Here is a 26672-nt window from a genome sequence, read left to right as displayed (position 1 = left end):
TCTTTTCTCTCCTTTTATGTGGGGGCTGGCCACACTTTGTTTGTTCATTTTTTGTTTACCTTTTGATTTTTTTCTTTTTTGTTGGTAAAGGTAAATCGACGTCGGAATTTCAACGGGTGCCGGCCGGCGGTTCGGGCAACCGCACCGTCATCATTGGCAGTTCGAATTTGCATTGCCAACCGCCCGCCATGGAAATGGAATTCCCACCCAACACCTATGGTGAGTGTCTTATTTTCTTTTTTATTTGATTATCCCGTTTTCTACTAGTGTTCACTGGGGTGGGCTGGGGGGTTGAAATATGCAAATATTTTTGAATCGGCCAACAAAACCAATTGTGGTCTGTGTGTCGTCGATCATTAGATGCACAAGTCACGTGGAACGAGGAGGAGGAACGTAAAAGTCTCGTCTTGAGGCAGCACTCGTACCGTTCCGCCGTCCGTGATTTCGGTGAGTCCTGCTGGCCATTCCCGCGCCCATCTCCGCAATACTCTATATCCACCCGCTTTATTCGTTTTCTCCTTTTTTAATTGAAATTTTAAATTAAAGCCGAAAAACTAATTCGCTAGGCGCCAAATTTAAACCAAAGACAAATTAATTTCATTTCTGCCTGTTCTTATTTATAATTTTTCTTAGTTGTTGTCTGAATGTCTTTTTTTTTTTTAAACAAATAATTTGGTTTGTCCTTTTATTTCGTTCATCATTTTTGGTTCTTTATTCTTTATTTTTTCTTTATTTTGGAATTGATTTTATTTGAAAAATAAATCAATTCCAGCCGCCTCAGCTTCCTCGCCTAGTCCGCTACAACTGACAACTGACTTGTCGCTGGATGAGAACTCGAACACGAGTGCGTCCAGCAGCATTGTGGCGGTCAGTCGCGTCAAAAAGCGACCCTCCCACTTGCAACTAACCGGCAACGACCAGCTGAGCCAACAGCAACAACAACAACAACAGTCGTGGCTCGTCCAACAACCGCCCGCCAAAGGTCCTTGCTTGCAAACTGACATCGACGCCGATGACAATGTCTCTGCTACTACCACCACTACCACTACTACTACCTCTACCTCCTCCAACAACAACAACAACATTAACTGTTTGGCCACGGTCGATAGGACCGGAAGCTCTGGTAGTCCATTGTCCCTGCCACGACCCAGTCCCATCGCTTCTGATTTTGAGTTGTCCGTTTTGGAGCGATTCGACCAGCTCCTGGCTTCTTTAGGGACCTCCTCAGGTTCGTCTTTGTTGCCTTGCACATTCGCATCTCTTCCTTCATTTTGCCTGCCAATTATTTTTCTCTCTCCTGCAACAACAACAACAACAACCCCGGAATGTTCGATATATTTTGGCTGTGACTGTTTTTTTTTAAATTTCCCTTTTCTTAAAAAAATGTTTTAACATTCAATTTGAATCGACTCGATTAGACTTTGGTATTGATTTGGATGATTTCGTCGACAGGATCGAGCAGCCTCGGCAGTAGCGGGAGCATCACGGTCCACCAACAGCAGGAGAGTCAACAGTCGCTCACGAAAATGACGACGACGCCCGCCGCGACGGCCAGTGTCAATCGACGCCAAAAGATTTACGGTATTTTAGTCTGTTTTGTCCAATCAACAAGTCAATAATTCAAATTCTCTTCTAATTAAAACAGATGACGACTCTGACCGGGGCATGAGACGCATATCGTATCTGAAAGCGCAGGCCGGCAATCCCGTAGACGGGCCGTCTCTACTAGGGTCGGCCACGACCACGGAAGCCGAAACGGTGGTGACGGCCACCACCAACACGGCCACCACCACCACGACGCCCATCAACAACGAGCACACAGCCAAAGGGTATCACATTCTTCTTCTTTTTCTTTCACCAACAAGAAAAACTAAACAAATAACCAAAAATCTTTGGCCACTTTTATTTATTAAAAAAGAAACTTTTGGTTTTATTTCCACCCCGTTTAAATCAAATTGATTTCCGAGTTTTAAATCAGTCCCCTCCCTTGCCCCTCTCCTAAAAATAAAAAGGAAAACAAAAAGATGTAGGAGGGTACACTATAGGAAATGGTTAGGAGAATTTCTTCTTCTTCTTCTTCTTGACTGGTTCTGCTGGTGGTCCATTTTATTATTTAGTTCGACTTCGTGGGCCGTGGTTAAGGTGGAGACGAATCTGACGATGATGGTGTCGGCGATGGATCGTGTCCAGCCGCCGGTTGGCATGATCTCTCGCCTCCGGCAGTATTTTGAAGACAAGTCGAGGCCACCTCCTCCGCCTCCATCGCATCCGCGCATTGCCGCCACCACCACCACCACCAACGCCACACCAACTCCCCTGTCGTCAACTTCGACGCTGGCCAGCAAAACGGCCGCCGCCTCGGCCCATCCTCCACCGCTGGCCCCCAGTCGGTGAGATCCGTGACAACAACAACAACCAAGACCACCACCACCATATCAACTCGGCATGCGCTCATTCCCCCTTTCACTCAATCAGGAATTATCCCTCCCGTACTAATGGATGACCACCCCCGCGTGTCCATTTCTTATATTTTTCTTGACTTCTCGTATTTCTCGTTAATCGCACGACCTTCATTTGTAGACAGTCAGGCCCCTCCCACCTCCTCCCCTGCGAATGAGAATCTCTTTTTTTTACAAGGCAGGATCGTAGAATCCGTCTCTCCCCACCCCTTTTTTATCTTCTTCTATTTTTTGTGGTCCGGCTGATGGATGGACGTCAACCAACTTTTATTTGATTTTTATTTTTAGACGTTCTGCCCATCAGCCGCACAGCATCCAGAAACTGCGTTCGCTCTTTGGCGACACCAAGGTCTCACTGACGTCCAAATCGCAGCAGCAGGGAGGAGGAGGAGATTCCAGCGGAGCTCATCCGCCCAGTCCGTCGGAAGCCGAAGGACGCGAAGGATGGCTCTACGTCAAGCAGACCATCATCGACTGCCGGCGATCCACCGACCGATCCTGGAGGCAAATGTGGACCCGCATCCGATCTGGCACGGTCCATTTCACGCGGGATCGCAACACGGCCATGGCCAGCAATGGCAACAACAGCTACAGCAGCTACAACAGCAATAGCGGCTCGACGCCAGGAGCCGGAGCCGACGACATGATGATCGACTTGCGCGGATGCACCGTCGAGGTGGCCGTCTACTACACCAAACGCAAGAACGTCCTCCGGCTGTCGACGTTCAACGGCCTCTGCGAGTACCTGATGCAATGCGAGGACAGCAGCGACATGGTCCTCTGGCTGGACTCGTTCCAGCAGGAGCAGGCCGCCGCCAACAGCAGCGACAAGGAGGACGGACCGGGGTCCAGCTACAGCAGCAGCGAGATGATGCTGGTCAGACAGGCTCACGAGGCCGATAACAATTCAATGGCCCACGGCCGTCGCATGGGCCGCTTCACTCTGCACCGCAATCGCTCGCCCACCGGACACTCGCCCGTCTCCAAGACGCGGAAACCCAGTTTGCCGGGAACGATAGGCGGTGGTGGCGGCGGCGGCGGGAGCAACAGCACCGACGGACCCAATTCCACGCCGGCCAACGCCAACAAACCCACCACCTGGCGGCGTAAAGTTGTCCAGCAATTCAAAAAGATCCAGGGCAATTCTCCCAATTCACAAGCCAACGCGGTAAGTCCATTTGATCTTGTCCAGCTGTCCAGCAGCCCTTAACGTCAATTTCCTTTTTTTTCGGCAGATGATACCCGAAGGAGCCACGATCGGAGTTCCGCTGGAATTCTGCCCGCGATCCTCTCTGTCGGAGAGCATTCCGCTGATTGTGGAACTCTGCGTCGGGATCGTCGAAGCCCGCGGGCTGGAGAGCGTCGGCGTCTACCGAGTGCCGGGCAACAGCGTGGCCGTCAACGCCCTGTCGGACTCGCTCAACCGCGGCTTTGACGGGCTGAACCAGTCGGATCCGCGCTGGAACGACGTCAACGTCATCTCATCGTTGATGAAATCCTTTTTCCGCAAACTGCCCGAGCCGCTGGTCACGTCCGAACTCTACGGGGCCTTGATCGAGGCCAGCAAGACGGAGCCGGAGCAGGTGCGATTCAATTCCATCAAGCGGCTGGTGGACGAGCTGCCGGAGCCGCACTACTCGACGCTGCGCTACCTGGTGGGCCACTTGTCGCGGGTGGCCGGCAAGAGCCACGTCAACAAGATGGAAGCCCGCAACCTGGCCATCGTCTTTGGTCCGACGCTGATCCGGCCAGGTGACGACAGCACCGTCACTATGGTGACGGACATGTCGCATCAGTGCCGCATCGTCGAGACGCTCATCGACAAGGTCGACTTCTTCTTCCCTCCCGATCAGGATCAACCGGTGGACCCTGTCCAGCAGCAGCAGCAGCAACAACCCAATTCGCCCACCACTCTGGCCAGCAATAGCAACCTGTTGAGCAGCGCCGATGAGCGCAAGGATTCCTACGCCAAAGAAATTGTCTTGTCCATCATCACGGCCGCCCGCAAGAAGCGGCAGACGTCGCTGGACAGCCCCGACTTGAGCGAGCGAGGCGACGCCGCGCCGGCCTTCCCCGTGGTGGTGACCACCACGGCCTCTGCGACGATGACGACGGCCACCATTTCCACGACTCTCATCATGGCCACCCAGTACAGTAGCAGCGCAACAGTTCCTACCGGCTCTGCCCATTCTCTAGTCGAACTCGGATCCACCGGAGGACAGCCGGCCTTGCCGGTGGAAGCCTCCGAGTTCCGTTTGAGCACGGCCGAAGTGCCGGCCACGCCTCCGACGGTCGAGAGGAAGCGGTCGGCCTCGCTGGGCGGCGAAACGGTCATGCCGCCGCCGTCGCCCATTTTGGCCATGGCCGACCTGGCCGGCATCACGGAAATGGGGACGGACGGATTGGCCCAGGCCTCTGGGTCGTCGGAGCCGTTCCGCAGTCGGACCTCGTCTGGAAGTTTTGTCGTCAATAAACTCCACCCCATCGACGCTGCCGGAATACGGAGCTATTCCGGTCTGAGTGCCGTCACCCAGGAGCGCATCCGCCTCTTTGAGCAGGTAAAAAACTAAAAAATTCCGGTTGGTTCTATTGGCGGAATTGAAAAAATGGAAAAAGTTTTTCCTCCATTTGTTCACAGGAAACGAAAGCAATGTTGCAAAGAGATTTGGCCCGTCAAGTCAGGAGAGAGGGCGAGCCCATGCCGGTGGCATCGGCTGGAGGCATCCGTCGCCTGGACAAGACGGAAGTCGAGTCTGCCTGGCATCGAGCCAAACTGGAAATGGAAACGGATGACTTTCTCGACGTCCTGGCTGACAATCTTTCCGGTAAGTGACGTGAAATCAAATCGGAACAAAATTATAATTTATTTTTATTTTATTTCCCTTTTTTGATTTTAATTGGTTATTTAAATTGTATTTTAATTTTTCCCCCCGAAAAAGTTGATTCGATTTTTATTTTTCATTTGACCTTTCTTTATTTTTCTTTCTCCCATTTCTATTGGTAACTGCTGGGGATGTAGGTTCCTGGATGTCAATGGGCCCGTTTTAGGTCCATGCATACCAATGGCATTTTACATGATAAAACACAATTCACTAAAAAATATTTAAAAAACAAAAAAAGCAAAGTCGAAATAGGAAGGGCGTGTAAGTGTCACCCCCCTATTCGTGTGTGATTCATTAGAAAGATTTATTTTCACAATTTTGTCTTTTTTCCAATTATTTAGATTAGAAAAGCACGTCTACTTCTTTTTATTTTGCACGGGATCCTACCAATTTCATTCCATTTTGTTTTAAAAATCGATTCGTTTAAGAATACGTTGACACGATCCCTCCATTCATTTGTAGATGATTCTAGTGACTAGTTGACGCATGTCAAATCCGCATGGTTTGAATTGAATGTCGAACACGCGAAAACATCTAAGAATGTCATGTTGATTCTTTTTCGTCTTTCTCCTCCCACCAGAAGTGGCCGATTCGACGGCGGACGCATCCCACAAAGACAAAGACAACCAACCGGAACAACAACAACAACAACAACCGCAGCAGCAGCAGGCGGAGCAGCCTAAAACACGAGTGGATCCACTTCCTGTTGCCGTTGTGATGGAAAATGGTGGCGCCGATGAAAAACTTCTACCTCGACCCATCAACGTACGTCGTTCGCCATTTCTCAATTTTTAGATTTTTCTCATTTCAAATTTTGGTTATTCATTTTAAAACAATAGGAGAAGGAGCCGGAAGCTGTCCAAGTATTGCCCGCCGTTCAAAAGGAGCAAGACAATGTCCCAGTCGCCGAAGAAAAGCTGGACGAGAAACCGGCCGTCGAGTTGCAAGTGGGCAATGCCGTTGTCGTCAAATCTTCTGCCGGCCGAATCGTCGCTGCCAACAAAACCACCGCAACAACAACAACAACAACAGTCAAACAACAGACGACAATTGTTGCCGGAGTAGCCGGAGCTGTCGGTCGATCTCAAATCCCCAAACCCTCTGCCACCGCCAACAAGTCGGCCAACGATCCAGCCCCGACCAAAGTGGCGGCCGTCGACTCGGCCAAAATTTCACCAACCAAATCAACGATGTCGATTTCATCCTCGTCGGCCGTCAGGAGCCGATCGTCGATGGCCGTCGTCGGCCGAGCCAAGACGGTGGAGCTGGGCAAAAGCGCGGTGCCGCCGGCCGGCAAGAAGATGAGCGTCGGAGAGCTCCAGGCTCCTAAAGTCATCCGTCAACTGTCGGCGGGGCAGATGCAACCGCAGTCGCCCAGTAGAATCCTGCCCGTCAAAGGCAATGCGCGTCTCAAGAGCGCCGAGACGAGTCCGACCAAGAAGGCCAGCATCGCCAGTTTGAACAAAACGGAAGAGACGAAAAAGGCTGCGACAACGACCGGTACCATTTCCAATTTGAAATTTAATGGGCAGGAGGAATTAATTTTAATTGCATTTCCTACAGATGGTGAGCAGTCAAAGCGTTTACTGGAATCAAACCTGGACGAAGCTGTCAACATTTCCGACCAGCCCAGAGGCGGACTCAAGGCAAGTTCCCCCGAGTCGAATGGATTGGATTAAATTTTAAAATGTTAAATTCATTTTCAAAATTGTCCAGGAAACGGAGCTGGCCGATCGAGCCAACAGCAAACAGCCGAGCGTGAGACGCGAGTCGAAAAGCGCCGAGGTCGTTGGCAAGGGCGTCAAGCGCTCCGACTCGTTGACCAAGAACGAGAAGACGGAGAGCAACACGAAAGCGCGCGAGCGGGAAATGAGGCAGACGGGCGGCCAGAAAACGGCCAAGAAATTCGTCCAACGGAGCGGCGAGTCTGGGCTCAAGCGGCGCCACACGGTCGGCGGCACTCGCGATTTCGACAAGGTGATTTTTTCAACTCGGTTCCCATTCCACTCGTCGTCGATCCCTTTTGCCCAACGTGTGTTCCAGGAGTTTGATACGATTTGCTTGCCAAAGGTGCGGATCCGCTGGCTGGCCGACAAAAGTGATGAGAGAAACGTCATTCCGGCTCCACGCTGGTCGGCCTGGGACCGTCTCCAGCCCTTGATTAGCGACGAGGATCTCAACGTGGACCGCAGTCTCAAGACGTGGATGCGCAGCGAGCGCATCAGGACCAGCTCGCCGGAATTGTGTCGCAGATCAGAAATGGCCTGCGCCACCATCATCAACAACAGTTTGTCGCCACCGCCACTAACTGATTCGCAGCCACTCGAGGCCCCCTCGTCTGCCATCCGAGCGGATGGAGACGTTTCCAGCCCGTGAAAAAATGAAACGGTGTGGCAGTCAAAAGAAAGAATATTGACGTTTTGCATGGGGAAATTCTAAATAATAAATCAGAAAATTCTATTTTTAAAAAAAGTTTAAGAAAAAAGGAGAAAGTAAAAAAAAATGTCCGTTGATGGCGGGAATTTGTTGTTTCGAATGACATCAAATGACTTTTCATTTTTTTCTTTTCTTTTTCATTCAAACAAAAAAAAAAAAATGTTCAATGTAAATGTTTTTCTGTTCGTGTTGATTGTGTACAGATGAAAATAGTAGTGCGTCGCGTCGGTCGGGTTCCTCCACCCCCCCCCCACCCCTACCACCACCACCCTTAAAAGCTGTGATGATAATTTTTATTTTTTACCAAAAACAAAAAGTGTACATTCAAAACAAAAAATCATGGCTCTCTTATGGCGCGGCACGATCGTCTGCCCGTCGTTGGCCCATTCGCACGCACTTTCGCCATTTTGTAATGTTCTGAAAACATGTTTCCTCCCGTGAAAAAAACAAACAAAAATATTGTGTAGTACAGTGATTTACATAACGACCTTCTTTAACCTGAATTATTTGATTATATATGGGATTAGTACGCTTGACGTGCCGTCCATTCATTTTCTTGCTCTCTATATATCTCTTGTTGCGTCAGCCATGACAGAAACTTTTAACAAGACAAGATATAATAAAAGAGAAAATAAAACTAAAAAGGCATATGGCAATTTTTGGATGCCACAAGAATAAAACGTGACAAATGAAATTACACTGATTTAAATTCAAGTTGAACTTTTTTTATTGAAATTTAATACCAAGTGAATTGTTTAGATTTCGAGATCGTCGTCAGGGTCTTCGTCGTCCCAATCGGGTGCTTCCACTTCGTAAATGATTTTACCCCTGGACGGTTCGCTTGATGACTCGTTGTGCTTTCTAAATTTATCAAAAATTAGCGCTTAATATTAGATTGTGTTGAAATGGAGATGTATGTCGATGTTACTTGATGTAAGGTAAAACGACCTGACTCCTAGCCTGTTCTTCTCTGGCATTCAAATCTAATTTGAAAGTTGACTTTGGTACTGCACTTTTTGGTAAAGAGTCTGGCATAACTGCAGGTTGAGTTTCAATAAACTCTTTGACATCTTTCAACTCCCATTTATCTGTGATGCTGTAATATTCATCCTGTGCAAAAAAAAAATAATTCAAATTTAAATTTTTGCTACACGAGAAACAAGTACTCTTTACACTATCAGTAATTTTTCCACTGGCTTTCCTCCATGTGCCACTGCAGAGGTTGCGTCCCTGTGCTCTGCGAACAGCCAGGTGACAAGGGAATATGTAATTCAGTGCTTGCAGAGTGTGCTTATCATGGACATCACCATGAACTAGGGCAATCACAGATACTGTTGCTAGAAACCATTTCAAATAGAGTTTATATAAAGCTGTAAAATTACACAGGTTGCACAATCTTACTTGTCTTTTGTAAATTCCTCAAGGCTGACGCAATTGCCCCAACAGTCCAATTCAGAAGCAGGGGTGACAGCGAGTCTATCGCAACCAAAACCTGGTCATTTCTCGCTTCTGATGTCCAAGAATTTTCGACTGACATTAAATCTTGATTCCCATCCACAATGGATGTTTTCCACGAAATTTTTAATTGTTCCATTTCGGTAATTTCAGAAGATAGAGGTGAATCGTATTTGAAGTAACGAATGGAATAGCCATTCTCGGAATAGTGACGAATTAAACTTAAGAACAAAGGTCGTCCTTTAAGTGAACACGAATCTAAGGATTAAAAAAAAAATTGTAATAAGGATTATGTTGTCAAAAATATCCAATTAACCTTGAATTAGAGTAGAAACGGGAGGCTGAGTTAAAATGTCTTTCAAAATCATTTTCGTCGAACACTGCACGAGGCCGTTCGTCGTCTGCTTGTTATTGTTTATTCGTGCATCGTGATTTGCCGCTTAGGTAATAGATGGCAGCAGATTAGCGAAGGAAATGAAGTGAACAATTTTATGCTTCGTTCCTCCTAAAAACCCGGTGTTTTGGGTTGATTGTTCAATTTGACATTGTTTATTTCCTTATTAAAAATTGTTGAAAGGCTGGTTTTGTAGCTTTCATTAGACCTTTACTCTTCGTTTCATGGTTTGTTCACGCTAAAATGTTTTCATCCAACATGTGAGTTGCCCAACTGTTTACCTTTTCAGCCTAGGTCATGTCTAAAATGGACCAGGCTTCCAAAGAAGCATGGCAGTGGGTTGAAAGCACAGAAGCTGGAGCCATAACAATTGATCATATTCAGACTTCGTACAGGCTAAAAGTTGCCACTTGCAAACCTGGAAAATGCAAGTAAGTATTCATCTTGCTAGAACTTACCGAACTTACTTCTGTACTCCCAGACCAGAAAAGAAAAAATAATGCTTCCTCTCATTTGAAGGAAAAACTGCAAAATAAACCCCCGGTGCCTTGTTGGACTAGGAGAGAAGGTATGGTTGGAAGATTTGAAGGTGACTGAAGAAGAACAAGAGGACCCTTGTGACATTGTGCGGAAAGAGGGCAATTTCGTTGGGCTGACCAATCTGGGAGCAACTTGCTATATCAATAGCCTCCTGCAGCTCTGGTTCCACAACCCCATATTTCGTAAAGCAATCTACTCCTGGGTTCCATTCTTTGATCCATCAGAGAAAGAAAACAAAACTCTTGACCTGCTAGGAATGGGGGGTTTCATTCCAAATTCCCCAGTGGGTAAACTACAACTGCTGTTTGCTCAAATGCAATTTTCTAAAAGAAGGTATCTTCAATGTTCCGTTTACCAAATGTGATTTTCAAACTGACTCTTTTTTTTCCAGTTGTGTTAACCCAACATCACTGATCACCTCACTCGGGATTGACACCACCACCCAGCAAGATGCCCAAGAATTTTCTAAATTGTTTCTTAACCTGTTAGAAGACAAACTCTCACTCCAAACAGACACGACAGTTTCTACCATGGTTTATGATCAGTTCAGAGGAGAATATGAATATGTAACAAGGTAATTTGGTTCTTGTACAACCATATAGAATTGTTAAATATAAAGAATGGATTTCTACAAATTTCTAGGTGTTCAAAATGCCAAAAGGAGTCATCAAGTCCTTCAGCTTTCTACGAGTTGGACTTGAGCCTTGGTAGTAAGAGCGACGTTACGTTGGACGAATGTCTTGCCGAGTTTTTGCATGAAGAAAAACTAGAAGGGACAGACCAGTACTTTTGTGAAAACTGCAGTAGCAAACAGAATGCGACGCGGAGCATTCGCCTTCGTCACTTGCCCGCCATGCTCAACATTCAACTCTTGCGATTCGTTTTTGATCGGTACCGACATTGATTAAAGAATCTCTAGAAAGCATGACGACGTTTTTTTTAATATTCACATTTCTTGCCAATGTAGGAAAACTGGACTGAAGAAGAAAGTCAGTTCCATGGTGCATTTTCCTTTTGTCGTCGAAATGTCAAACTACGTCAAAACTCAGGGTGTGGAACCTAGCAGTCTTACTTACGACCTTTCGGCCGTATTAATTCACCGAGGACCCAGCGCCTACAGCGGGCATTATATAGGTGAGAAGCTTTTCATTATCCTGATTCTAGTCAATATTTATTTCCTTGACGTCTACTTTTTATTTTGCAGCACACATTAAGGACCCAGTAACTGGAACTTGGTACAAGTTTAACGACGAAGTTGTGCAAAAGATTGAGGGCACCAATTTCAAATTGGGAATCGAAGAAGACTTGGAAGGTAATGTATCACTGTGTGTGTTTGGAAGTAATTAAAGCTAAATTTTTCCGTCTTTTACATTTCATTTGCAAGATTCTAAAAAAGGTCGAGCTGGTGCCAAAGTTACTAAAGGGAGTCATGGTTCCAGCAACGCATACATGCTCGTGTATAGTCGACGGGATGCTGCCAAACCAGAAAGCGTTCCTGCTTGCTCTACAACCCCATCGCTGTCAGATCCCTGTTCTGTTCTGCCTCCCTGGGTTCAAACTACTATCTTTAACGAAAATGAAAACTTCGAAGCCTGGACCCGGGACACAGTCTCTCGGAAAGTAAATCATTAAACATTCTCATTTTCATGTTTTTTCTATTGATTGTAAAGCTAATGCATTTTCTCACTAGGACGAAAGTTTGAAGAAGAGTAGAGAGAAGCATTCCAAAATGAGACGTTTATACGGCAGTCTTCCGTGCAACTCGCTGGATCAAGGTGAATTTATACCTACCCAGTGGCTGTCGAGTTGGCTGGGAAATGACGAGAAGTTAAGACCAATTGACAATTCCATTTTACTCTGTGAGCACGGCAAACTGAACCCAGAGAAATTCCGAGAATACAAACTCGTTTCTTCCAGCGCGGTAAATGAGTTTGTCGCGGTAACTTTGATTATCGATTATCAAAACTTAACATTTCCTATTGACTTTCCTCAAAGGCTGACGAGTTGTACGCCGAATATTCTGGTGGCAGACGTCTGAACATCAACGACCTGTGCTGGGACTGCGTTACGACTAAATGCATCACGAGTCAACTTCGGTCTCAACTGGACAACGAAAGCAAATTGATTGCAAATCTGCTGAAAAGCAAAATCGATCCGTAATGAACTTTAAAAACTCTTTTTCTGATGGTGCCTTTCTAATCAATTGTTATTCGTTATTCGCAGAAACCAACCCGCATTCTGGATCGGCAAGGAATCTTTACGCTCCTGGAAGAAAATGGTGCTCGAGCGGATGGTGAATTCTGAACGGGAATCGATGAAAGTAAAAAATGGCGTCGATAGTGCTACCAATCAAATCGAAGAAGCAACCATTTCCGATCTGCCCATCACATCGAAACATAAGGTAGACTATCCGTCTTTTAAAAAAGCCGATCAAATGTGTAACATAACGCCATTTTTTACCAGATGGAAAGAAAGCGAAGCAACGGGCAGTATAATGGAAGCCGTTCGATTGTTTCGGAACGTTTTGATCGGCAACCAGATCGAAGCGAGTGGCAAGTTGAGTTTGAAAAAACGTTGGAATGGGAAAACAGGCCCTCGTCTGCGTCTTCTGTAGGAGAAATAGGATTCAATGAAGACCTATTATGCCCTCACGGTATGTTCATATCAAATTCCATCCGCTAACAGTGAATTGATCAAAGACGTTTTATTTGATTCTAGATAAACTAACTGCCGATGAAGGACCACGTAGGCTGATCCATTCGGCTGTTTGGGAAATACTACATCGTCACTTTCCCGAAGCCATTGAATTTTCCTCATCTGAACCCCCCTGCGAAAAGTGCATTGTAAATATTGAAAGGACACCATTGCCGGTTGCTTGCATTATTTTAATTCTTGAATTCCTCACGACAGAGAATGGCGGAACAAGAAGGTCAGACCAAGGAGTCGAACCGACTGTTGGCCATGGAACAAAAATCGTTGCTTCAGGATCTGTTTCGATCTAAAAACCGTCCGGATCCTTTTGCGGTACAAAATGGCGAAATTTACGTCATCGCCAAGGAAGTGATCGACAAGTGGAGATCCTTTGTCAGGTATGTGTGTGTTTCATTTCTGTAGTGTAGGAGAGTTGACTGGTGTGAGCGATGCACTACAGTGGCCTTGTGTTGTCGTTCCTTGTCGTACTTTCTCTCTCCTCGATGGAGTTGTATTTTTACTCGATTTGTCACAAGTTGGGCCCCATGCCGACGAGCGCTTGATGGATCGGGTTCTTTGTTTTGTGCCAGCTCTTCTATCTTCCTGCAGCCCTGCCTTCTTCCCTTTTTTTTCTTTTCTGTATCTCTCTCTCCTCGACCCTCGCTTTATTTTTTCTCGTTTTCGGTACTTTTTGGCGTTGTTTTTTGGGTGTTTCTATTGCGCATCTGAGGATCGTCGTAGGTTCTTTGGGTATCAGGCAAAGAGTATGGTCCAGTGATTACGCTATTGCGCCCTTTGTTGATTCAGCTGCGTCTGTTGTCACCCCGCTGTGCCTAGATTGTTTCCAGCCAGAGGTTTTCCGACTCCTCCGAGTTGAGTTACCTAGGCTAGGCTCGGTTGCGAATTGACGGCCGAGTGAAGTGGGCGGAGGAGAAGAAGAAGAGCTTCGCTTGTTTCCTTCTATCTTGACATTGGCATTGGCTTCTCGTGTTTTATTTTGTTTGGATTTGTTTTTTCTTCTTCTTTTTTTCTCGTATTATTTTTTTGCTATTGGCGCGTGAGTGGCGCACTCGAGAGAAAGAAGCGCATCTGACATCTTGACTGAACGTTTGGCATGTCGTGCCAAGAAACGATGCTGCCTGGGATGGCAGGCACGCCTTGCGCCTCGCTTGTAGGAGGGAAATAAATAATGTTGTATCATTATTATTCTCGTAGATTCCCGTTTGATCGGCTAAACATTTAGGGCGCTCTCCATCATCCGGATGAGTTTGTCAACGATAGAGACTTGAAAGACACAACCATCCAGGCAAAAGTCCCGTTCCTATCCGTCCTCGACGTTCTGTCAATCCCACCCTTTTTTTCTTTCTCTCTTTTTTACTTATCGGATTTTTTCGTTCGGTTTGTTGTGCATTATCAGCTTCGATGACTTGCTCTCATTCCCCAATGCACTCGGTCGCGGAAGGAAGCGCATCTCCATTTCTTACTCCTCCGTCCTCCTCCTCCCCCCTTTTGTTGTTCTTGTTGTTGTTGTTTTTTTGGAGGGGATTTATTTATTCACGTTACGGGAGAAAATCCGGAACTGTTGGCTCTCTATCGGAAAGTATCCCAATATAGTCGAATGCCGTAGATTGTTACGGTGTGTTGGCAATGTCGCTGTCGTGTCTCCAGACCCCGCAGTCACACACACAATGAAAGGAATGCCATCAAGCGTTTCGCCAGTCGATAGAGACGGATTGAAATCAAACGGGAATCACGCGACGCCACGTTTCGGGGTAACACGATGGAATTGCCAGTGTGTGTGCATGCCGGCCATCTTTCTTTTCTCCTTTTTCCCCTCCGCACTCAAATAATCCCCGACATTGATGATTCAGATTGCATTTCTTTCTCTCCACTTTGGACTCTTTTGTCTCTCCAGAAATATTCGCTCGTCTTTCATCTTCGCGTCTAGTCCAGTCAGGACGATCAAACGAAATTGAATCGACTAGACGGAAACTTTGACGGAATAAAAAATGTACAGGCCTAGCTTATCTGGGTTAACCCATTTTCTGACAAGTCAATCGAATCCATTTCTTTTCCTCGAGTAGCCATCAGCGGTTTGGTTCTTTTCCAGTTTGATTCGGTAAATCCATCACTAACCAATAATGAGCCACCAGAGATCAGCCGATCGACGACGACCGTTTGTTAAAGGAAAAAAAAAAAGAATATTCGATTTCAACCAGAGTAAATTCAAAGGAAAAGGCGGCGTTGATCAAACTAATTCAATACAAAAAGAGGAAAAGAAATGTCGTGCTCGATTTTTTACGCCGACTATTTTCGGGCTTGTTGTTTCTTCCTTTTTTTTTATCTGCTTTGACATTCGATCCGGCGTTTCAACCAGTTCTCCATTTGGAAATGATGGTAATTTTTTTTTGAGGTCTTTTCATTTGGTGTTCTGTCACCTGTTGTCGTTTCTGATTTCCATCAGCCGTGCCGCAGAATCTTGATCGTTCACGCTGTTTTATTTGTCCTGTTTTTTTCTCTTCTCTCTTGTTCGTTCTCTTTTGTTTATTTATGTTTTTTTGTCATTCCCACCGCCAGCCCAGCCTGTCTGTTGGAGAGTAGAACGAACTGGTAAGAAGGAACGAACGAATGCGATTTCAAACGGATTGGTGGTTCGGTTGCTGCGTGATGGAGACAAAAAAAGAAAGAAAGAAAACGACGACGGCGACGACGACAAAAGAGAATAGAATGTCGTGAGTTGCCAGCTTTGCGGCTAATTACTGCGCATTGTCATCGCAGCAATCGTGACAAGTTGTTGAATCGTAAAAAAGAAGAAAAAAAAACAGACGACTGACTTTTAAGAGAAATCGTATACAGATCCCCCATCGGCACGCGCTCCCGATTGAAACGTTTCCTCGCGCTGCTCATTTCCCGGCACGTCCGTTTCCAACGTCCTGGGAAGGGACAACAACAAAACAAAAATTCGATACCGACCCCCAAAAAAGCTACAAGGAACCGATACTCGATTGATGACATTAAGAATCACTTTTCGTGTTTGTTTGCACCGTGGCAGATATACATTAAAAAAAAAAGTAGAGCGCAGCCAAGTTTCGCAAAATGTTTGGCCCGCCTGTCCCTCCACTCATCCGCCCCCGATTGTTTGGCAGGCATTAATATTTGCCTATGTCACTCGTTTTTCCGAGTGGGCGAGAGCTGTCAGCCAATTACTGCAACTGACACTTCTATATCGCTTTTTTTTTTCTTTTTTCGTTGGTTCTTTTTCTGCTCAGTCGTCTGGCCCACCCCCCGATCGACTTGCACTTTGGCATTGCCATTTTGCACTCAACCGGCGACCAACCGGTAAATAAAAAAAAAGAGGGGCATGAGAGAGAGAGCTGGATTGCAATTTAACAATCGAGTTTGAGATTGTATAATATGCACATGGTGTCGCAGACACTCACGCAAGCTTGCTTATGCCAGAGATAGTTGTTGTGGGTCTGCGGATTGGGATAGACTGACTGAAATGAAAGTTTTAATGAGAGGGGGGAAAAAAGAGTCAAGTTGAATTGATGAAGCTCGAAAAAGCTGTGCTTGCAACGCCTCTTCTTTTGTTGCTCTTTTGACTACCCGCCTCTATCCAATATTCATGGCCGCTGGGATATGAAAAAGCCCAACAGCTCGGGCTCTCGTCGTCTGGCCTCTTTTTTGCACACCTATGTAACATCGCGCTGGTGTTTTTTTTTTTTTTTTTCTTCCGAGGTTCGCACAATACCCACTCACCCCATCCCCCAGCCCCGTTTGACGTGTCGGCTGGAAGTTTGCCCTTACGCAAGAATAGCCCCGGCTCCTATCGCCGGCCCCATTATTATTATAGGAGCAGCAGTACGACACTGTGCAAATGTATTCCATTGGGACCTGGGCCCGCCACTGCTGCACTCACTTTCTGCACTATGGAGCAGCAGCAGCTGCAGGCATTTCTTTTTTTAAATAATGCGATTTCAATGTACTATATGCCCAGCCGGAGAAAAGTAGAACACGCATAATTGGTTTATTCGTTTTATACTTTTGAATGATGATTTGAAATTTTTGTTGAAGGCCTCGTTATTATTGTCGCTTGTCGACCTTTATGTCTTGTCGTGTCTCCCTCTGATCTTTCACACCGGGACATGTGTGTGTGTGTATTACAACAGAGCAAACACATGAAACACGTTTCATTTTGAAGAAGAAGAATGAGAATAAGACGGATACCTACTACACGCTTGTTAGGAAGATTTTGTTCTCGCGTGCCTAGGCTCTTGTTAGCATGACTCGCCTTCCTGTTGGTAATTGACAGCGTCATTTCTCACCTCTTTTCTTTCTCTGTCTGTGTGTGTGTGTCTTGAAATGTTTTATGGGACGATTTAATGACCTGCCTGCCTTATTGTTCTAACGTGCAAAGCCACTCACGAGCTCTCGTCGTCTATCACGATCCTATGATCCGTCATTACACGCCATCATTGTCGTCGAGTCTCTTCGAGCTCTTACACTTGTGCGTTTCCAGCTGCTGCTGTCGAGTTTGACAAACAATCGCGGATGCGTCATTTGAATGATCCCCCCCCTCTTTGCTGGCAGCAGCTCTTCTCATTTGTTTGAATACTTTTGCTGATTTCGCTGCAAAATGGGAAAGAAAAAAAGACTTTTGAGACGTACGCCATTCGACTGCGTGTTGTTGTTGGCAAATGCGCACCGGAAAACAAGGTGTTTTTCGGTTTACAACAATGAGCTTCATCGGCCTGATCCACTTGAATAATATGCCAGAAAATCTGGCCGCAATTGAGCAAACTCTAATCATCAAAATATAATGACGACGGAAAAATAAACAATAGGGCAACTTGATTTTCGCTATTCAGCCACCAGACACACACACACACTGTGTGTGTAACGACCCGTCGGCTATTGATAGCGAAGTATTAGATGAGGACTCGGTGTGTGTTGATATGGACGGGAGGACACATTGACGAGAGCCTTGCCGATCCTTTTGGGCCGTGATAGAAGAGATTTGTACGCCGAGTCGCGGAGCAGCGCTCTATCGCGTTGAGGCTTAGTGGGTCTCTAGACTCGCATTAATCGTAATGGAGTCAGCCCATCACGTGGAAGATAACCTTTTTTTTCCTCCCCCCTTATACAACTAGATGTAAGACTGTTAACTAAAACCTCTCGTCGGAGAAAAAAAAGTAGAGAAGCGCAATCACATCTTCGGCCATTTTGGCGCAGTCGGGACCCCGCCTATCGAATGAAAGAGCCGCCAGACGTATAGAAGAGAAAGAAAAAAAAAGGGTTCTATCATCAAAGTCATGTTGTTGATTATCGGCTGATTGTTGAGATCCGATCAAAGTGACTTGTGTGTTTAGAAGAAAAGAGGAGGGAGGAATCAAAGGCGTGGGAGGCTGAAGTCGATAACCGTTTGTTTCAACAGCTTTGATCGAAAGTACTTTGCCACTCAAGGCGGTTTTTTTTTTTATTTCGCTCCCCCTGTGTGTGTGCCTAGTAGACTGGAACCTACCGCGGGCTTTTTGTATAGTCTCTGGTGAAATGGGCGAATTGAGAAAAAGAAGAAGCCGATGACTCGGATCAGCGTGTCAACTGGCACACACGCAAACACACGACAATGCTTTCAAAAGAGTATAAGTACGCCTCGCTCTGTAGGAGTACTGGGGCCGAGAGAGAGAAAAAGAAGCTGCAACGTGTGTGTGCAAGTTAATGACGGTCATAGTTAATCGTGTTTGAAAGTCAAAGGGGTTTTTACTGTACTGCATGGGAGAGAGAGAGAGCTATATGAGCTGAATCGCGCCTCGGAGAGAGATTCACGGCCGTTAGCCGTTTGGTTTTTGCAGGGGCCCCACCCCGGTCGTTACATGCACACAAGACACACAACCGCCCGCAACGAACGAACGAACGAACGGACGGCAGCTGCTGCGGTCTTTTGCCTCTTTCTTTGGGCTATTTCTCTTTCACCTCGGTGATCTCCAATCCGCTCACTTCTCTTTGGATTCCAATAGCTCTCAATAAAAACACGCATCGGGACTTTTGATCTCGATTTTCTTTTTTCTAAAATTCCCTCCGCCATCTTATCAGATTATTTCTGATTTGTTTGTTGATTCCTTTGATTCCTTCTTCTTCTAGCAACAACCCACAGAAGACGAGCTGGGCAAAACTAAGCTACTGCTGGCATACAGGAATAATAATATTCGTACCTGTCGGATTTCCATCCGCCTTTTATAAATCTTCGTCCTCTTGTCTGGATTACGCATCCCACGTTCTTTTTTTGGACTCGTCCTCTTCTTCTTCTTTTTTCCGGCTATTGATGGGATGAATACGAAAATGGGCTGTAATAGCATCAAGTTGAATAACAGTTGATGAATGATAACCCCCTGACGTCATTCATGCGGCTCTTGATCCTTGGTTAGGGGGGGAATGATTGGGTGGTTGTGTGTGTGTGTATAACATGTGGGCTGGGTGGTCTCATTCCTCTGGCATTCACAGAAAGATGGTTATCAAGGGGCGTTATTTTTTTCCTTCTATCTATGGTTGGTCGGCCAAACCTCCTACGGATTTTACATCGTCGATTTGAGCAGACGGGACAATTTGGGTCGATGAATGTGAACTGCTCTGCGAGTTTTGAGATCGAGCCCGCCAAAATTCAAATGACAGTAGGATCGGCAGCAGCAGCAGCAGCAGAAGGGCATTAAGGCAGAGCGACAAGCCATCGGGAAATGTGAGCCGAATAAAAAAGGAGAGCCTGAAAAATTCCTTTTTTTTTTTTTTTGGTTATAATATTAAAGGAATGGATAAGATTGCGCGTCTCATCAGCATGGAACTCGTACGTTGCTCAAAGACTCTCTCGGGAATGATGGGGGGGGGGACCCATGTAGAGCGAAAGCCTATATACCTCCCGATGGTCTGATGATGATCGTCATCATCATTTCCCGTACTTGTGTGACGAAACGGATCACGTTCCTCCCGGTACAGGCTCTCGACACACAACTCTTCCTTTTTGTTCTCCCGTTGTCAAAGGCGACACACACACAAAAGGAAACAAGAAGACAAGAAAAAAAGAAGAAGAAAAAGCCTCTTCTTGCCTCCTTCACTCTGGTTCTTTCGCACTTGCTTATTGTCGAGGGCCTTCGTTTTTCTCTTCCGTCATGACGAGAGATTGTTTTCCTGATGCATTTTAACGACTGACATTATCCGACGTGCCCAGACCTTGTTTCCCTCTGCCACCCACCCACTTTCCCCCTCCCGTTGCGTTGTTATAAGCTGCACATCTCGTCTTTTTTTTATTGAAATAGCAAAAATTGTATTGATTGATGCTGTGAAGTTTATTCAACAAATTTTTTTCTTTTTTGATTATTTCACACAGGGATTCTTCCAGGAAGGAGCCAGTGACGTGCATGTCTAACGCCCAGTTGCTCTGCCACCACGGCGGATTACTTCACCGGCCATCGCCCGACCTCGAGTCCGAGTCCATGTAATACTGCAACTTACGTCTCATCCCTTCTTGAATTGAATTTTGTTTATTAACGTTTTGTTTGTTTGAATCGAATCGAAAGGTTCGTTTATTTGTGGCCCTGCGAATGGGAGGCTCTGTCGAGATTCGCCAAAGTGGACAGGGTCATCCTATTACGTCGCGTCGTCCCAGAAGGCACCGAGACCGGCTTCTCTCTCAACACGGAACCAGGTAAGCAATTTCTACATCTGCCAACAACACAAGACTTATAAAAGTCCGAGTGTCTTGTCGCTCGCTGTTGGCCGTCACTCCATTTGTCATTTGACTCCATCGTTTGTCCCTGGGATTTGTATTTCTTCCCTCTACGATTAGCCATTTATCAATGCGATCAGGCTAGCCCCTACGATGTTATACGGTACGCTACACGGCACTGGCGGCATCGTCGTGTGTCATTCACACGCCGGCTCTTCACAAACTTGTCTCTTTCTTTTCTCTCTTCTTGTCCCGATGCGCTTCTCCGATATCTCGAGATCGTTCAGCCGGGGGATTCTCTCTCATCGAGAACGGCTCCATAACTCGTTTGCGGTGACACACACAGAGAAAGAAAGAGAAAGAAAGGACTTGTATAAAAATGGCAGATCATCTCGACGGGCCAAAGAGTTTTCTAGTGGCCAGAATGTCACGGCTCGGGTTTTTTGAACGGGAGATGGCAATGCAAGCGCGGCGTGCCCTTTTGTTTCTCTCTGTGACTTTCTTTTGACAGTTTGCGTTTCATCTCTCTTCTTCTCTTTGGTTGCAGTTGGCAGGCGATCGTTTGCGTCAGATAAAAAAGTGGCCAGGTGCTTTTTGGAATGTCGACGGGCTGATATCGAGCTGGGCTTTTCAATATCAAAGTGTCGGTACGGTGCCGATTCGTTAGTAGCTTATTGATGACGACACGTCAAACTCGTTTACGACCCCTGCTCCGACTTGTATTCATAGACGGATGTTGTTCATGGCCTCATACAGATATTTCCCATGTTACAATTTGTGAAAGTCAGCCGGCCCTCCGAAAAAATGCGGGTCTGGATGAACGCTACGGTTTCTTCGATTCGATTTTCCAACCAGTCGGGCGAGTTATTTTTTCTTAAAAAAAGAAGATGGAAAAACCTCACAAGTTAAAGAGGTGACCCTTTAAGCATAGGGCGGCGATGCGGGCGATATTTTCCACACTCGGGATGATATTTATTTTTTGTGTTGTTGTTCCTTATTTGATAAATTTTTCACGTTGATGAATTATTATCGTCGTTTTGTATTTGTTGGTTTTCCCGTCTTAAAAGTGGGAAAAGGAAACCTGTTGCTGTCACATCGCATCGTCTTTTCCCCTCGTCTTTTTTATTTTACTAGACAGTCCCGACATCATCAAGTCTAAGCGATAACGACCGACCGTTTTTCTCGTTTCCTTTTTTGACATGAAAATGATGTCACGTTATGAGAGAGAGAGAGAAAGACGGCCGATGTCCAACGTTATGATTTCAATGGTGTGGTGAGGGTCCCCTCGGTTATAGAGCGGCGGCCAATTCGTTGTGTGTGTGTCGTGACGTAACCGCGCGGCCACCCGTCCATAAATCAGTCGCCCGTGTGTGAATCGTTGGCCGTTTCTCGGTGCCATTAAAGAAGAACATTCGTCTTGTTGTTGTTATTGTGCGTGCCCCGTGTGTTTTGCACGTAACGTGTTATTATTGTTATATCAAAGAGATAACGACGTCTTCTTTTGCGGTTACGACCAACGGGAGGGCGGCCCATTTGAAACGACGTGCCAATAGAAAAATCGGCTGCTCGATTTCCTCTCCTTCCATCCACTCTCACGCTCTTTTGCCTCTTGTCATGTCGGGCAACTAACAAAAAAGGGAGACATTAGACAAGACGACGGTGAATGTTCGTCCTTTCCTCGGATGGGAACGCGCCAGCAGCAGCACAACAAGGAGACACACACGAAAAGGGATTGATCGACGGTCGTGAATCAATGCATCCGAAAGGAACGCTCTCACTCTCTCTCTTTTTATTCGCTCGTTATTATTACGTTTCGGGAGCGATGATCGCTAAGTAGTGGTGGAGTTGAATCCAGTTGGGGATTGATGGAGAGGAATGCGCCCAGAGTTTCCCCGGTCGAAAAAGAGAGAGAGATAAATAAAGGGGGAGGAAGTTTTTCGGTGGAAGGTTATGGCCGCGTGAATGTTGCGTGTCGACTGGCCATAAGGAGAGCTTCAAAGAGAGAGAGAAAAGGGGGAGGCCATAAAACTTGTTCTTGTTGTGGTGTGCCTGATATTTGTAATTGCCCGCCCTCGTCAATTGCTTTTGCGGTTGGCCCGTCTTCTTCTTCTTCTTCTTCTTCTGGTTTCACTGGGAAAATGGGCAGGGCGCGGCAGAGTTGCTTTTGCGCGTCGATCAAGTCACCTCCGCCATCGTTAATGGCCATCCCCTTCTTCTTCTTGTTTTCTTCTTTTTTGCGCCACTTGAAAAAGAGTAAAAACAAAAACAAAAACAATTGAAAGACTCCATTATTCTTGTCGTCCTCCCCTACTTTTGGCCCGGCTCTTGTGTGTGTGTCTATATCGACCCTGACATCGGCCTGTAAAATTAAGAGACGTCGACGGAAGTAGGCGGACTCTACTTTTTTGCGTACATGAATAAATCCGAGTCTTTTTGGGGGAGCAACAGCCCAAAAAGTCGAAGCGGCGAGATGTCCCAAGCGCTGGAAATGTGTAACGATTCTATTTCGGACTCACCACGAATGATTTATATGACATTTGTTGCAGCCGTGTGCGAGAGCTGCCTGGAGAAGCGGTTGGAGGAGGAGCGCCGGTCGCAGCTGGTCTACAGCCGGGCAGCCATCTACGTCCGCCAAGTTGACAAAATCGGAGCCCTAACTGACAACCTCACCGACGCGCCATCGGCCTCGACCTTTTCGTCTTCCGTCGCCGAAGATCCCGACTTCCAGGTAACCCCGTTTTCTCCCACTCTTGCGTAACACTCGGTCCATCCATTTCCTAGTCGGAGGAATGTCATCGTTTACCCTATTTCCGCACCCCTTTTCAATCATGAATTGTCTGGAGGGGGTGGGGATCTAGCGGGATGATGGGCCGCCTGGATGGGAAACATTCGGCAGGAAGAGAATGGAGGTAATGGACTGGCCGGCGCTCTTGGAGGTCGTCGTAATCTTGTCCTAATCCTGCCGAATGGAATGTAAATCAGTCGCCGTGGAATGTCTCAGAGGAATTCGTCCTTAATGTTTCTGTTTGGGACCTCATCTTATCCACTTTTTCTGGTTCACGTTGCAGATGGGATCGGAGACGAAGAGACCACGACTAGACAGCACGGCCCAGGCCTTGGCCGTTTCTTGCCCAGTGCCGGCCCTGTCACCGGCCACGGTGGGCCAGCAGCAGCAGGCCAGGAGGAGCTCCCGCCAAAGACGAGGCCGCGGAGAGAAGGAGATCACCGTCTCGTCCGATCAGACCCTACTCGATCTCAAGCGTGACGTACGTCTCTGTGTGTGTGTGTGTCATCCGTCCGCGTTTATTTTCGTGACACTCTCCTCTCTCGGGCTGACTCATTTCTTCTTCTTCTTCTTCTTCTTCTTTCAGATTATGAAAAAGTTTCAAGTGGCGCCGTTCGACCAGCATTTGACGTGCGAAGGACGTGATTTGAACGACAACCAAGCGACGCTGGCCTCTTTGCGCATCTTCCCCGGCACCGTCATCATCCTTCAGGTAAGTCAAACAAGCTCCAGCCGTTTCTTCTTTTCCTTTGATTTGATCGAGATGGATCGACTGTCTGTGTGCCTTTTTCCTCCTTTTATTTCTTTTCTTTTTTTTCGTGAATTGTGTGTGACTCAACCAGTTGAGCACAATTGGTAAGGTCCAGAGTCAAGTCGGGCACAAGTGGTTGTCTAGCACGTTCGACAAAAACACGTTCTTTAGGGAAGGAAAAGAAAGAAGGAGGAAAGAAAAAACAGAAAAACAAAAATAACAATACACATTCTGTATTTCTCCCGTGAAAAAGAATCGAAAAAAAAGAGCGTTACACCGAGTTGGAAGGAGTCGGGAACACGAGGACATGATAGGGGTGTAACGCAACACAAAAAGAAAAGAAACAAAAAAGTTTCCCGCTGGTTGACGTTTGTTTGTTTGTTTGTTTGTTGGGTTTTTTTTTCTTTTCTTTTCGACCGGAGACAAACACACACAAAAGAAGTGGATGGAAAATAATCGCGGCCGAGAGAGGAAAGAAGAAATTGAAATCAACACGACCGTGTAGTAGTAGTGAGTAGTAGCACACACAAGTCAGGGGAGAAAACGAGGCCCTTTTTAGCCGTTTGGATTTAGTGTGTACGCTAATTCGAGCCGGGGAAACGGAAAGAACGTCCGACGAGAAGAGGGAAACGGTTGATTCGACTCGCGACATGATGGATGGATGCGGAGATAGTAGGTCACGTCGGCCAGAAAATGAGAAGGCGACACACACACACAAGGCGGCAACCCCCGCCGATGATGGGCGTCGACTCGGCTATCTCTCCTTCTTTCTTTTTTGACTTGAAATGGCTCAAGAATTCAGCCGCTCCCGCACGCAAGACATAGACGGGATCTGGAAAAAAAAAGAGACTTGGTGGCGGGATTCGTTAAGCGCGTCATTCGAAATCGTTGACGCAGCGGGAGAAGCGGGAGAAGGAGATAGGATCATTGAACTCGACCCCCCCATAGTAGTAGTAGTAGCTTATAGCAGTAGTAGCACACACGTAATTCAATTCTAATTGAATTTCTCGGGGCTTTTCTCCCCAAAAACTTTCTTTGTTGACGCTCGTTTGTGTCCCTACGTGTCCTTGAAGCTTCAACCCGAGAGAGTTGACGTTCTTCACGACACGGACAATTCAGAATGGTCCCGATTACTACCACTACTAACTTTGTTTATTTGACGGAAAGAAAATTTTTATGATTTTTCAATTTTGCTCGTTTTGATTCCTCGGTGCGTTTGTTGTAGCGTGTGTGGCGTCTCTAATGTCTCATTAATAACGAGGAATTGGATTGAGCTGGCCTTACATTGCCAGAGAGCGGCTCCTTGTATAGTCAAAAAAGAAAGAGTGAGTTTGTTTTGTGGTGCGCGGTGTAGTTGCGGTCATCGTCCATGCGTTCCACGTCTGGTTAGTCGGCGGGCAAGCGCCAGACTTTCATTTTCGTTTTTTTCTTTCTTTATCGTTTCCATGTACATTTATTTCTGATTCGTTTTTTTTTCTTCTTCTCATTTCGGCACGATTGATTGTCGTCGGTAACATGTGTAACATGGGCTACGACTTCCTTATATAGAGCCCGACAGGCAGAGACGGATGGAGTGTACCGGCCAGTTATTTTTTTCTTGTCCTTTTTTTATTTATTTTTGCTTTTTTTTTAGATTAGTTGGCTCTCAATCAAATGACACACAATGTTCTTGATTCCATCACGTTTCGCTTTGTTTGATCTCATTTCTTTTTTGGGGGTTTCAGGCGGATGAGCCGTCGGAAGATCCGTCCCTTATGGAAGACTATGCACGGACTGCCATTCCCGAAGAAGGATTCAAAGGTAATTCACCATTCATTTGTCTTTCGCATCGATTATTTGTGTTGACGATATTCGTTTCCACGCGCTCGCAGGAACCGAACTCCTCCGTAGCTGAATCGCATCCGGCGTCCAACCGTCAAGTGCCTAAAAAAATAAATAAACAAACACACACACAAAAATTTCAGCTGCTGCGACGTTTGTCTCTCTCTCTCATAACGGACGTCAGCATATTTTCTTTCTACTCTCTACTCTTGTTTGTTAAATTGTTATTATTAAACTGGCGCGTCAACTTTTTTTTTTGCAAAAGAACAAAAAAGTAAAAAAATTCAAATTAATAACTTACTGGGTAAAATTTAATTTGTTTCGTTTGATTGTAACTCTGTGCTCAAAGAAATAAAACTTGCAAAATTTAAAGAAAGAGAGACAGGTTATATCAGCTACACCCCCCGTACATTTTGATCGCCCCGCTGTCCCAATTTGTTCCTAATGATAAATCTTCCCTTTTTGTCCTCCGTATAAATGTCAACTGATTTATTTATATTTTATTACGTCACCTCTTCTATTTTTTTCTTTCGTTATGGCGCGTATTCTTCACACTCTACCAACAACTTTTTTTTCTTATCTAATTGGATCTCAGAAATTAACAAACAACAACAAAAAATGGGGTGTGTGTGTGTGGAGATCCTGGTAGAACACAAACAAAACAAAAAAAAATTACATACAAACTTGAACACACAACATTCTACTACAGTAATAGTAATACACAAAGAAATTCGAATGTAA

The 26672-nt window shown here is 46.1% G+C and overlaps 3 protein-coding genes across 17 annotated transcripts in view; 2 read left to right on the top strand and 1 right to left on the bottom strand.

The window, feature by feature from the left end:
- LOC124206825 (rho GTPase-activating protein 21-like) overlaps positions 1-8491 on the top strand; it is a 16581-nt gene extending 8090 nt beyond the window's left edge. Inside the window, exons 9-22 of one of the 13 annotated variants that reach the window (XM_046604181.1) lie at positions 91-219; positions 361-447; positions 773-982; positions 1453-1581; positions 1646-1829; positions 2118-2390; positions 2748-3627; positions 3695-5017; positions 5098-5284; positions 5922-6106; positions 6181-6841; positions 6905-6987; positions 7058-7318; positions 7412-8491. In XM_046604181.1, the coding sequence (XP_046460137.1) occupies positions 91-219; positions 361-447; positions 773-982; positions 1453-1581; positions 1646-1829; positions 2118-2390; positions 2748-3627; positions 3695-5017; positions 5098-5284; positions 5922-6106; positions 6181-6841; positions 6905-6987; positions 7058-7318; positions 7412-7717 (4898 nt within the window). In that variant the 3' untranslated portion in view covers positions 7718-8491. Of the gene's footprint in view, positions 1-90; positions 220-360; positions 448-772; positions 1229-1452; positions 1582-1645; positions 1830-2117; positions 2391-2747; positions 3628-3694; positions 5018-5097; positions 5285-5478; positions 5603-5921; positions 6107-6180; positions 6842-6904; positions 6988-7057; positions 7319-7411 lie in introns of those variants that run through there. The other 12 variants (XM_046604179.1, XM_046604178.1, XM_046604183.1 and 9 more) reach the window with 12 other exon arrangements.
- Positions 8487-9667, bottom strand: LOC124207052 (elongator complex protein 5-like). Of its 3 annotated transcripts, none has more exons than XM_046604320.1 (5): positions 9549-9666; positions 9179-9490; positions 8951-9114; positions 8706-8887; positions 8487-8638 (listed from the first exon to the last, which is right to left on the bottom strand). In XM_046604320.1, exons 1-5 carry the CDS (start codon positions 9598-9600, stop codon positions 8533-8535), a joined length of 816 nt encoding a protein of 271 aa, XP_046460276.1. In that variant the 5' UTR covers positions 9601-9666; the 3' UTR covers positions 8487-8532. The 3 variants fall into 3 exon arrangements, with proteins under 3 accessions (XP_046460276.1, XP_046460281.1, XP_046460270.1); XM_046604325.1 differs by having other exon boundaries at positions 8951-9108; XM_046604314.1 differs by having other exon boundaries at positions 8706-9114; positions 9549-9667.
- LOC124206957 (ubiquitin carboxyl-terminal hydrolase 48-like) lies at positions 9666-26672 on the top strand. Its single transcript, XM_046604191.1, has 21 exons — positions 9666-9853; positions 9916-10057; positions 10146-10499; positions 10558-10740; positions 10809-11057; positions 11134-11300; positions 11371-11478; positions 11551-11786; positions 11857-12087; positions 12162-12322; positions 12390-12567; positions 12630-12819; positions 12885-13009; positions 13077-13255; positions 20236-20343; positions 20426-20553; positions 23121-23302; positions 23643-23840; positions 23946-24071; positions 25835-25910; positions 25982-26672. Exons 2-21 carry the CDS (start codon positions 9924-9926, stop codon positions 26002-26004), a joined length of 3336 nt encoding a protein of 1111 aa, XP_046460147.1. The 5' UTR covers positions 9666-9853; positions 9916-9923; the 3' UTR covers positions 26005-26672.

The sequence above is a fragment of the Daphnia pulex genome, chromosome 2 (genome assembly GCF_021134715.1).
Source record: "Daphnia pulex isolate KAP4 chromosome 2, ASM2113471v1".
Taxonomy (NCBI): domain Eukaryota; kingdom Metazoa; phylum Arthropoda; class Branchiopoda; order Diplostraca; family Daphniidae; genus Daphnia; species Daphnia pulex.
Note: the sequence above shows the minus strand (reverse complement) of the source record. Positions and strands in the feature narration are given on the sequence as shown.

Bases quoted from the DNA above. Each gene is read 5' to 3' on its own strand.
- LOC124207052 (XM_046604314.1), bottom strand. From the start codon at position 9,600: ATGATTTTGAAAGACATTTTAACTCAGCCTCCCGTTTCTACTCTAATT. The intron at 9,491-9,548 runs GTTAATTGGATA...TTTAATCCTTAG, and splicing joins CGTTTCTACTCTAATTCAAG to ATTCGTGTTCACTTAAAGGA. The intron at 8,639-8,705 runs GTAACATCGACA...TGATAAATTTAG, and splicing joins GTCGTTTTACCTTACATCAA to AAAGCACAACGAGTCATCAA.
- LOC124206957 (XM_046604191.1), top strand. From the start codon at position 9,924: ATGTCTAAAATGGACCAGGCTTCCAAAGAAGCATGGCAGTGGGTTGAA. The intron at 10,058-10,145 runs GTAAGTATTCAT...TCTCATTTGAAG, and splicing joins TGCAAACCTGGAAAATGCAA to GAAAAACTGCAAAATAAACC. The intron at 12,820-12,884 runs GTATGTTCATAT...ATTTGATTCTAG, and splicing joins AGACCTATTATGCCCTCACG to ATAAACTAACTGCCGATGAA.